Here is a 13,109-nt window from a genome sequence, read left to right as displayed (position 1 = left end):
AAACTTTTCAGACGATCCTCGTACATAAAAATGAATTTTTAGTGCAAAAATGAAAATAAGAGGAATAATCTCCAATGGCCTTGATCTTGACAAATGTTATCCAGTATATGATCCTGAACAATATTCAAGAAGTTTTAGCCGTCGGTCGAACAACTTGCATAATGCTAATGCCGACTGTACTGTAACTTTCGGGCCTTATAATTCGAAAAATACTTAATGAAAAAATATTTTATTACAGTTTTGAAAAGTTTTCTAGGTAAGCTACAAGAAAATGTAGTGAAAAATAGGGGGTTCCATTTAAAAAAATTGACGTGACCTTGACCTGACTTTGCCAGGTTTTCTTGGCGTTGGCGACCCACCCAAAGTCAAATCAATGGTACCTTCTTATGTTCCCTTCCGAACCATACAACTTTTGTTTGAAACATTTTTCCATATTTACCATAGTTTTCGAGAAATATTAATGCATTATTTAAAATGGGACACCCTGTATATGTATATATTTTTAGATATCTTAATGACATTTGACTTTTTAAGGTCGGAGGAAATGTAGCTAGATATTCTATAACGGGATCTACTAAAAAAAAAGCAAATATTCACAATAGCGAAGAATTGATACAAAAAGTATGGGAAAGCGTTAGATCAAATAATGGAATAATGGTATGTGTTATCATATGTTAATTATTTGTATATAATTTATATAAAATAATTTTTTTAACAGGTATTACTGCAATTAATGATGGTAAAAACACCTATTACTGATGCTGATAGTATACGAGCGTTAGCATGTCGTGCATTAGCTGGACTAGCACGTAGTGAGAAAGTTAGACAGATTATTAGCAAGTTACCAATGTTTACAAATGGGCAAATTCAGTCACTTATGAAAGATCCTATTTTACAAGAGAAACGGCAAGAACATGTTACTTTTCAAAAGTATGCTCTTGAATTAATGGAAAGGGTGTCTGGTAAAGCAAAACCAACAGGTGCAGAATATGAAATTTCCTTAGTCAGTCTACATAGGGTAAGCTTCTATTAATTTGCGTACATAATTACACATATTTCAAACATTCGCACTTTTTATCAATTATGAATTCTTTGATAATTTTGAAGTACCGTAGAGTTTATTTTTACCATTAAAGAAACTAGCATTTATCTCTTCTACATATTTATTTATCTTTTCTTACAATTGTATAATGTTTGAATAATTGTTTATATAGGCTAATGTTGTAGCACAGACGAGAATACAATATAATGAACAACAACTTAATCAATTAATATATCAGCATCTTATGTCAAAAGGTTTAACTGAAACGGCTAGTGTGTTACACAGAGAAGCAAATTTGGAATCGTCTGCAATTATGAGAGCAACAACATATCAACCTTTTACATACCGAAATCCTACGAGTGCAACTGTAAGCTGAAACTATTGAGATCTCAATAAGATCTTTTAAAATCTTTTAGATAAAAAATGTATTTTTTATTTATTATATACGCATGCGCGCGCGCGCATATACAAAACACACACACACACCCACACACTATATATATATACCGGGTGTTCAAATAAACCGTTATAAATTTTTATCTTGGAAACAAAACATTTTACAAACGTTTCATACAAAAGTTTTGTAACTTCGAGAGTGACATGGGATGGTGGCATTAGTTTGACATTGAGTGGCTTTATTAAGGTCAGAGCAAGCTCACATAGAATTTTTTGAATGGGACTCCCCATTTTTTATTACATATTCTCGTAGCTTATTACTTGTAGCTTACATAGAGAATTTTTCAAAACACTAATAAAATTTATATTTTCATTAAGTATTTTTTTTTTAATTTACTTTATTGCAAAACTCTATGAAAAGACTACATATTAACACAGTAATAGACATAAAATATGATACAATAGACTATAATAGCTTGCAAATAGTTGGGCATCAGCAAAACTATTGTTACAAAGCCTACCAGCAACAAACCAGGACTAAGACAAAGATGCAATGAGTGATGAAGCAATAGTTATAATCATACGCACACGCGCGCGCGCGCGCGCGCGCACGTACGCCCGCACGCACGCAAGCACATACACGCCAGTTACATCAGTCCCTTAAAAACTGAGTGACGAGGCAGCAAAAAGGCGAGGCAGAATGAAAGGAGGACAGAGAGAGAGAGAGGTTTTTATTGATACAGGAAGAGAATTGAAGTATTTGACTGAGGTGTAGGAGAAAGCGCCACGGAACTTAGAGGAACGATGTATGGGGAAGGATTAGTAATCTTGATATCTGGTGATTAAGGGGGGGACTTTACATTAAAATATTTTAATGTAAAGGGCGTTTTTTTACGTAAAGATCGTTTTTCAGATTTTTTTTCAATGAAAGTTTTTACAAAGGACTTTTTACAGATGTATTTATTTTAATAACATTCATGAATTTTTTCGAAATTTTGATACATAGTGGCTGTGAAGCTCTCGATCCAAAAGCTTGGAAAAAATAGTTGTCCTAGTATTTGATGGATTACGGCATTTCTCCTTATCTGAAACAAAATTAAAGTGTTTCTTAATCAATATGAGTGTGGTTATGGTCGGAACCATGGGAAAAATAAAAACATGAAAATTGTAAAAATGGTGACACTTTGAAGTTAATGTAATTTTACGTTTTTTTATCTTTTGAAGAGTTGTATAAAATCGAAAAAATTTTTTCGCATCTAATTGTGATACCGATGATAATGATATGTCTACTAAAGCTGCACATGCAAGTTGGACGTGATCGGCCAAGTAGAACTGAAGATATTCATCAAACAGTTTCAAAAAACATGGTTTTGAGAGAAACGTGTCTAAAGTTTTTCGTACCGATTTCATGAAAATAATGTTACTATGACGAGAAATGAGAGCATGGGAATATGAAATGAAAATAAAATATACAGACGTAATAAATTAGCGTTAAAAATGAGAAGCAATGTAGGAGAGAAGCAGATGATCTGAATGTAGAATTAAAAGTAGAGGAACAAATATTATTAGGTAAGAGATTGAAGTATTTGACTGCCACACAATATAAGAGAAGATAGCCTGAAATTTATTTGTACGATCAAAGAAGATAAAATAAAGACGATTGAAAACGTGTAGATAACGATGAAGCAAAATGAAGTTTCTCTTGAAATGAAGACAATCACGTAGGTAAGAAAGGATATTCGAACACAAATATTATAGATGAAACAATATAAGTGAAGAATGAAAGTCAATTAGATATTAAGCTAATTAGAAGCCTGAAATAAAGGTGTTAAGGGGTTTCAGTCTTCTACATTAAGAGACTGAAAACAAAGGTGATTTTTCGTAATTTTTTTCAAAAGAAAGACTAATGTTTATCGATTTCAAACTTTTTACACATTTAATATAGCTATTGTAGAGTACGTACAAATTTTTATGTGAAAAAAGTATTATAAGTAATAAAAATATAAACATTTAGTTTGGCACTTTGTCGTGACGTTACGATTTTTAACGGCTGTAATTCTTGCCTGAAACAAAAAATAAAATCCGTGTTTAAAAAATAAAATATTTCTAATTTTTATAGAATATCATCTTAAGTGAACCTAAAAAATTAAAAAATATATATATGAATTAAAATTTTATGTGACTTTGAAAAAAAAGTTACGATTTTCACTAGATAGCAGCCGTTTGTTTAAGCAAAAAAAATTGTTGAATTTTATTTAAATAAAATAAGAAAAGACATAATCCGCTCGATATTGTAGACACAAAAATTAATGAATAGATAGATAAAAAAACCGAGCAAAGGAAAGATTTTAATTTAAACTAGTATATTATCTCATTCAAAATTAACTAGTAATTAGATATCATAAATAACCATGGAAATAACGTTTCGATTATATTAAGTCTTCATCAGTCAAAAAAAAATTATTACATAAATTTAAATTAAGACGCAATGCTTAAATATTAGATAAATTTTACGTATAAAGAATACAAAATATATAATCATGTCGCACACAGTTAGTTACAATAATATGGATTTAATACGCAATGTATCAGCTATAGAATTTTATTTAACTTTTTAAGTTCACTGAGGATGGTTAACCAGGTTGACTATTAGCTAACTAATGAGCCTTAAAAGAAGTCGATCGGACACTTGTTTCTCAATCGTGTACACAAAATTGATGCAAAAAACAGATTTCGAGAAAAACGCGTTAAAAATTTTCGGTTTAGTTCTTAAGTATTTGTGCTTGAAGGTTAATCTGTTGTTCCAGGGGCATATAATAATCTTTCAGCTTCCTCATGGAGTTCATTTTCAGCAATTTGAGCCATTCTACGAGCTTTCTCGTTTACAAGGGAACCGACCCTTACTGATTTTAATGAGCTTTGGATATGTTGTAGAGCATGAAAAAATAGACCTATTTTTTTGTTTGTGCTTATCTCGAGGTTTAGGAGGTGAAACACTCCTTTGAAAAAAATTTTTTTCTTTCGAAGCGAATATCATCGAAACTATAAGAGATAGAAAAAATTTTCCAGAATGAAAATTGAATGGCTTTAAGAGTACTTTAGAACTATAATAAAATAATTTTTTAAATTATTTATTATACTTGCGCGCTGTGTACCCGTATAGTATACAAGCGCTGGGTATCGATCATGTAACTTTTTCCCTAGAGCGGAAACATGAAAAGTGAATTTTTTGTATACATGTGTGTGTATACATACATACATACATACATACATAAAAATTTTCACTTTCACGTTTCCGCTTTACAGAAAAAGTTACATGATCGATACCCTGAATTTATACTGAAGGACTTCGAATTTCACTCTAAAATATTCTCGAAGAGTTGTATCTATTAGAGAATATTATCGATTTATGAAAAAAAAATCAACTTTTTTCGACCCTCTAATGTAGGAGACCCCCTTAAATCATCAAATTAACACCGTATATAAAGCAAAAGCATAAATTTTGAATGTGTTGTATCCGATTGTACACATACTTAAATTATGTATACATATACACGATATCAGCATACTTGAAGAATAGAACAAGAAGTTCAGAGACGAGGAGCTTTTGTGAGGAGAGAGGATATAATAGACAGAGATATGCATAGGCAGGTAGTCCTACATTTAATGGTAACGTGTTGTTAAAGAATCAAAAGGAATCGCCAACATACCATGGTATCTTAATACCTTAATGCGAAGTGTAATAAGATGAATCAATTGATGTAACGAAAACACATAGATGCTTTTAAAAAATGATATGTAGTTACATAGTTTGTAATATTTCAACTGCTCCACTCTGCGTGCGTGCGTGCATATTCTTTAATAATTATAAAATAATTAACAGTTGACACTTTCGTATAACATATAATTATTACAAATATCATAATTATTACAAATGTTATTTTTTAGCCAAGAAATAGTTTTTCTCCAGGTGCCCCTGTTAATTTGTATAATACAAATAGATGTACACAAAGAGAAACTACTTATCGAAACAATACTCCTACATCATCTCGATTTATATCCCATACGGGTGGATGCACTGGTTCATCATCTGGGAATAATAATATCCGATTAAAACTTGCAGATTGCTTGAATCAAAACGTTATTTCGAATAATGCAAATCAGCCGATTAAGTTACAAATTAATCAGAAGTAAGAGTTGTATACTTTCTTCAATAGTTTATTTTTGTTTATTTATTTTCTTATTTGTCTTCAATCAGTTTTTCTTTTTTTAAAATATTTATTATGTTGTAGGAAATCAATGTCATCCGAAAGGCAACCTCTAATCATTCCAATGAATTATCAATCTATGATACAATCCCAATCAACTAGCTGTAGATCTTTACAGAAACAGATTTTCAGAGATCCTGGAAGTGGCGGTGGGCCTGGTATAGCTACCTCTAATTTATCTGTTACTCTCGATTCTATTATTACAGAATACTTAACCAATCAACATGCTTTGTGTAAAAATCCTATGGTAACATGTCCACAATTCAATCTTTTTGAGTAAGTAATATTTCTCCATTTATAAACAAAATAGTTGTATAATATGAAAAATGCGATTATTTGTTTTATTTTGTTTATGTATGTACTTTAATCAGTGATGCAGATTCGAATTGCTGCACCACCGAGTAACGCACACTAATAGCGTTTTTCACTGGCAGAACTGGTGTGCGCTCAGTGCACATTAAAGCTGTTGTACATTAACCTAATCTGAATGTAAAAGTGAGATATCTTAATTAATAAAGTACTCAATATATGTTCTATCAAATAGCATAATAAAATGTATTGAGGATTTCGCGGTTTAATTCGTTTCTATATTTTTATTAAACGTATATCTTTACGTCGATATGTGTACAACGGTTTTAAAGTGCACTGAGTGCGCACTAGCTCTGCTAGTGAAAAACGCTATAAGAGCATCACGTACATGAGGATAGAATGAAAAACCAAAAGTTGGAAATTAGAATATGGCAGAAAAATTTGTAGGAATCTACAAACATGCTTGCAAAATTTCATTTCAATAAAATAATTTTTATCCTTGCCGCCAGTTATATTTTTAGGAGTGTAGAGTAAGTATCATTCCATCATTTTAATCACACTAGTTGCTTCATAATTTTTAAAATTTTTGTAATGTTATCATTTATTTATTTATGTTTTAAGAATTGGAAAGTATTTTTTTAATAAATTTGTTACCCTTACTATGATGGCCATTTTAAATTAGCGCATAGCAATTTTAAAATTTTCAAACATTGCGTTAATTACTAATTTACTCTAATTCTTGTTTTATTTATTTGATTTGGATTAACAAAAATTATTCTCTTGAGATTAACATAATCTTTCTTTTGCGTTATTGCAACTTTTCGCCTAAATTATTTTCATATTGCTCTCTTTTCTCTCTCTCTCTCTCTCTCTCTCTCTCTCTCTCTCTCTCTCTCTCTCTCTCTCTCTGATCAGAACATTTTTCTCAATCTTTAAATAAAAATTTTATCAGGAAAGGTACAAAACACCCTAATTAATTTTTTAATGTGAACAGTGGTATATCAGAGAAGTATAAAGATGACAACAAAAATTTGAGTATTTTGCTTCCTAGTTTTTCAACAGGCTTTTCAAGATAAGTAACGTATAAAACATCTAATTCTTTAATAGCTATAACTGAAATGGAGAACATAGAATAAATCTAGAATTTGCATTGTTATACGTGCAATGATAAAAATTGATTGATATAATTTGCAGAATAAAAATATATTTTAATTTAAATTCTATGAAAAAAACATTCGTATATTGCGCATATAAGAAAGCACATATGCAAGCGAATAAGTAACGCTATGCAATTTAGTTAAACATAATTATTATTCATGTAATCCTTTTAATAAGATTTTGTATTTTTTTCCTTACGTATGACTTATGTTGTATTTAAACTATTTTTACATCAGTCAAAATCGAATAAGATATGCATTACATTCAAAATAATCTATTAATATAAAGATAGTTTAAATAAAAGTCGAATGCGGGAAAGAAATATCAAATCTTATTGTAAAGACTAAATAAATAATTATTTAAGGTACGTAAAAAATAAACAGAGTTTTATTTTTGACCGCAATGAATACATAACTAAGAAGTGAAAACCTAAATGGTCTGGGCTGGATCTTAGTGTTTCAATATTCCGGCGTGAATTTTACACAAATATCCAATTCGTCAAACTACACGTTGAAATTAGTTTCAGTCTTTAAACAGATTTTCAGAAACAGAATTAGGATAATAATATCAAATTGACAAGCAATTGAATAACATTGATGCTAACAAGCACCTTAGAAGACTATTAATAATTGATGCTTATTAGCATTAAATTATTAAATTGCTTGTCAATTTAATTTGTAATATTATTATCCTAGTTCTGTTTTTGAATACGTTTAAAGATTGAAACTAATTTCGGCGTGTAGTTTGCGGAATTGGATGTGTTTATAAAATTCACACCGAAATATTTAAGCACTAAGATCCGACTCGGACCGTTTAAGTTTTCGTTCCTTAGTTGAATAATGTTTAACTAAATTGCACAGTATTACTTATTTACTCACACATGTGTTATCATGTACATATAAAACGCGCATTTTTTTTCTACAGAATTTCAACTAAAATATATTTCTTATTCTGCATATCACTTTAACCAACTTTTTTAATGTTGTAAAAGAGTTTTTTATAGTTTTATTACAATGCAAATTTTCGATTTGTGTTGTACGTCTTTCATTTTAATTATATATAAATTGGATTTTTTATATATTTCTGACTTTTGAAAGTCTATTAAAGAAATGGAAGCAAAATATTTCAAATTTGTTGGTATTTTCGTACTTGTCTAATATCTCATTCGATTATTCACGTAAAAAAATTGATTATGTTTTGTTTTCTTCCTGGATATCCAAAATAAAATTTTGGATTAAAGAGGAGAAAAATATAAAATTAATACCTTGGAGATAGTTCAAAATTACATAAAAACTTTTAACTTTAAGAGAAAAATTTTGTAATAACATAAAAGGAAGATCATATTAATCTAAAGAGAATGGTTTTTCTAATAGAATAAATAGAATAAGAGCTATACAGGGTGTATCTGAAATAACGCCCACTAATCATATAGTGCTAATCTTAATAAAAAAACTGAGTCGAAAAGTCCTTTACCATTTTGCAATTTTTGCAATATTTTTTTTTACCGAATGAGCAAAATGTCTAAAATCGACGTATAAGATAACTTTAAGATATGTTTAAGAGTTCTTTAAGAAACATCTTCAAAATATTTCACAAAGAATATTGAAAGATATCTTAAAATTATCTTATACATTGATTTTATCCATTTATTCGGCAATCTTTAGAAATTAATATCTCGTTAACTATTGCGAAAATTGCAAAATGGTAGAGGACTTTTCGACTTACAATTAGTTTTTTTATTATGAATAGCACTGTATGATTAGTGGGCGTTATTTCAGATACACCCTGTATAAAAATTAATTCAAAAACTGTAAAACCGCTGTCGTTACCAATTTAAAATAATCGTCACGACCAAACATAGGAGTAAAACGGTTTTTTTTAAATTGGTTGTCAACTCTCTAAATATAAATAAATGAATAATAACATTATCAAAAATTTTAAAAATTTTGAATTGACTAATCTAATTGAATTGATATGGATTAATCTCTACTCTAAACCCCTAAAAATAGAAATATTTGCAACAAGAGTAAAAACTCTTATCAAAATAAAATTTTGCATGCACATTTCTAAATTCTTGCTACAAATTTTTCATATACGCTATATCCGAATTTTTTACTTTTTCTCATTCCACTACACATGAGCCCAATAGCGCCTCGGTTACTATCCACAGGTGCGTGGCTCTCTTATAGCAAATTCGATTGGAGACACTAATGCATACTAATGCACATTAAAGTCATCGTACACAAATTGATGTAAAAATGCATGTTTAATATACGTATACATTAAATTGCGAAACCTTATTATCAGCACACTTTTGCCATGTTCCAAAATTTATTGCCAGTACCGAAAATCTATAGTTAACGTACGTACACTTTAAATTTTTAGTACTGGTAGTCAATTTTGGAATACAGCCTTTATTGTGCTGCTTCATAAAAATGTATTGGGCGTTTTATCATTCGAAATATTTGCATTTCATTTCTTTATACTCAAATTAATATACAAAAATTTTAATATGCATCAGTGCGCACTAGTGTGTCCAATCGTATCCGTTATTAGGGTGTATGTTCCCACCACTCATTGCTCATTGGTATAGCAGTTCGAATTCGACATCTCTGACTTTCATTAATATTATAGACCACATAAATGTCCAGACCCATGTACAAAAAATTCTTCACCTACTAATGTAACAGTGAGATTAGCTAGACGAGCATTAGGAATGGATGGTAGAAGATTAGATAGAAGACATATTTATAGCCGTTTTTGCCCTATAAAAACTTTTCGGCCTACTGATGTAGGAGGAATTTTCACTTGTTGTACTTTTTCGGTAAATTTTAATTCATTGTAAATTATTCTGATTTTTATATACTATTGTTTTGTATCTCTCTTTAATCATATCTTTGAATACAGCCTTGCACACAATATCTCATTTTGGGCACCCAGACTGGAGACATCAAAATGTTCAATATTCATACAGGAATGGAAGAAGCAACTTATCAATGTCATGAATCTTATGTGTATCATATGGAATGTAATCAGCGTGGTAATCTTTTGTTGACCACCACCGCTTGGAGAAGTCCTATGTCAATACTTTGGGACATAGGAGCGTTCTTTGAAATGAAATTTCCCTTAGAAAATGAAGATTATGTTGAATTTAGCAAATTACAAGATAGAATAATTGGTACTCAAGGCGAGAGTGCGACGGTAAATATATGTGCTAATTCTATTAGCATTTAACTGTATTTAACTACATTGCATAATGAAAATACGCTAACTTAATTTACATTATTTTAACAGTTGAGTGATCAGTAGCGTCTTATATTTCACTTTCCAATTGCATTATATCTTAAAAGATCTTAAGAAGACTACTTCACATACATATTTTCTATTATAGATATATGATATAGGAACTGGAAAATTATTAACAACTTTGACTCCATCTATCTCAAATCAATATACTAAAAATCGAGCAACTTTTAGTATGAATGATGAATTAGTACTTAGCGATGGCATATTATGGGATGTTAATTCAAGCAAAGAAATTCATAAATTCGATAAATTGAATCAAATATTAAATGGAGTTTTTCATCCAAATGGGACTGAGGTTGTATCTAATACTGAAGTATGGGATCTGAGAACATTTCACTTACTTAAGACAGTTCCTACTCTTGATGAAATGGAAGTGATCTTCTCACCAGTCAATAATATTATATATGCCGTTGCATTAGACCAAGACAATGAAAACGATTCTCATTACGCAACATCTTTCAAGACTCTAGATGCTTTAGATTATAGTAATATTGGTAAGAGGGAAGCTTATTATTATATTTAAAAAATAAAAAATATGTTATATATTGCTATTTAAAAGATAAGTTTTATTTTATGAAATACGAATTTTATTTTTGCTATAAATAACACAGGCCCACAAAAAAAAGTATCCTGTACTGGGGTGGAGACCTAGCTATTCTTATATATTTTGAGTCGCTGAATATGAATCTGACATAAAAATAGGACCATCCAAGGCAAATTTTCAATCTAGAGCAAAAAAATGGATCAAAAACCTCGAAATCTGCTTTTATTGATATATTCTAAGACCATTGGCAAAAACTCGTGATTAAACCTAGATCATGTTTCGCGAGTTGAGAAATAGTTTTCAGCCATCTATACGCTGTATCTACGTCCTCTACACCTCTTGCATAACTTCTAACGATGAACTCTGAGTGCCTCACATTACAGACACAGATTAAACCCAATAATTCTCGAGGAGTTACATCACAGACAAACTTTCAGGCAAGCAGCCATCAAACACAATAACTGCCCGTACATCACATCTGTACTGTTGTACCTGTGAATATCTAAAAAAAAGATCGATTATGTTCGTGCGCGCTTCCCCACTCTTTTGTCTTCAAATGACCTGTGTAATGGATTTCTCTTGAGGTTGTTTTTTTTCGCCGGCATTTCTCTCTTCAATGCCCAACAAAAATCAGCCATCATATTGATGTCCCATCTTCCTTGATATCGTCTTTCCATTTCTTTTATGTCTTGGAATCGTTCACCTTGCTCTTCACTAAAGTCTCCAAGGTTTTCAGGAAAGTAATCAAGGTGTGAATGGAGGAAATGTATTTTAAGATTCATGAGACGACCTAATTTGTGGAAATTTTCTAGCATATTAGCGTGATGTTTTCGTAGTTTTCACTTTTCTTATTATCTAAAAATTTGTCTACAACTTCTTTGAAGCTAACCCATGCTGCCTTCTCGATGTCAGTCATTTTAGTCAACATGAGATTCATCTTTCAACAGTGTACAAATTTGTGGTCCGTCGAAAATTCCCTCTTTCAACTTAGCTTCAGACACTTGGCTGAACGTTTGTCTCAAATATTCAAAGCACTGTCCTTCTTTGTCAAGAGCTTTGATGAATTGTTTCATCAAGCCTAGTTTAATGTGAAGGGGAGGTAGAAGAATTTTTGAGGCTCAACCAATGGTTGGTTTTTAATATTCATCGAACCAGGTTCTAATGATGATCTTGTTGGCCATTTTTCTTTTTTATAATGATTTTCCCGGTCTTCTACTATCCCACTAACATAGAAAACACGGATACTTGGTAAAGTCCGATTGTTATCCTAAAATCATAGACAATATTTTGAGATCTCCGCAAATTTGTCATTTATGTTCCTCATACTTAATTTTTTTCAAAACCATTTCTATATTCAAATACTTTTCTTTCAGCACCGGGAAACATATGGCCTAGGTTTAATCACAAGTTTTTGTCAATGGTCTTAGAATATATCGATAAAAGCAGATTTCGAGGTTTTTGACCCATTTTTTTGTTCTAGATTGAAAATTTGCCCTGGATGGTTCTATTTTTATGTCTAATTCGTATTCAGCGAATCAAAATACATAAGAATAGCTGGGTCTCCACCCCAGTACAGGATACTTTTTTTTGTGGGCCCATGTAATTAATTAAGATTATGATCAATTTCATATATTAATATTTCAGCAACTTGTGATGTGAAAAGAGGAATTTATGGTCTTGCCTGCAACAAATTTGACACTCAAATTGCTATAGTAGAAAATATGGGTGAATTTTCCAGCATACAGGAATCATGTGTTAGATTATATGATGTTGGAAGACGAAGAGACGATGAGGATGAAGCTGATGAGGACGATGAAGAAGACGATCTTGATGCTAGTGATGATGATGCATCTGATAATGCAGATGGTAAAAATTAATATTATATTAATAGATAGATAGATAAGACTTTGTTTTCTAATGAGATTACAAGAACTTCCGTTTTCAATCTATCCGCATGCAATAAACAAAATTAACTATATATGTATTCATGGTGTAAGAATATAAGGTATTTCATAGCGCATAATGGCCGGCAGACTAAATCAGAATAACCAATCAAATGTTTGCCCTAAGTTTAGGGCAACGCTTT

The 13,109-nt window shown here is 30.7% G+C and overlaps 1 protein-coding gene across 1 annotated transcript in view; it reads left to right on the top strand.

Moving 5' to 3' along the window:
- mahj (LisH and WD40 domain-containing protein mahjong) overlaps positions 1 to 13,109 on the top strand; it is a 31,214-nt gene that overhangs the window by 14,690 nt on the left and 3,415 nt on the right. The window contains 9 exon segments of the mRNA XM_018459178.1: positions 535 to 657; positions 719 to 1,018; positions 1,215 to 1,409; positions 5,387 to 5,628; positions 5,731 to 5,982; positions 9,808 to 9,997; positions 10,081 to 10,374; positions 10,565 to 10,973; positions 12,668 to 12,889. Of these exon segments, the coding sequence (XP_018314680.1) occupies positions 535 to 657; positions 719 to 1,018; positions 1,215 to 1,409; positions 5,387 to 5,628; positions 5,731 to 5,982; positions 9,808 to 9,997; positions 10,081 to 10,374; positions 10,565 to 10,973; positions 12,668 to 12,889 (2,227 nt within the window).

This window comes from Mycetomoellerius zeteki, unplaced genomic scaffold (assembly GCF_001594055.1).
Source record: "Mycetomoellerius zeteki isolate Tzet28-1 unplaced genomic scaffold, Tzet1.0 scaffold8, whole genome shotgun sequence".
NCBI lineage: Eukaryota > Metazoa > Arthropoda > Insecta > Hymenoptera > Formicidae > Mycetomoellerius > Mycetomoellerius zeteki.
This window is presented reverse-complemented; position numbering and strand designations above follow the sequence as displayed.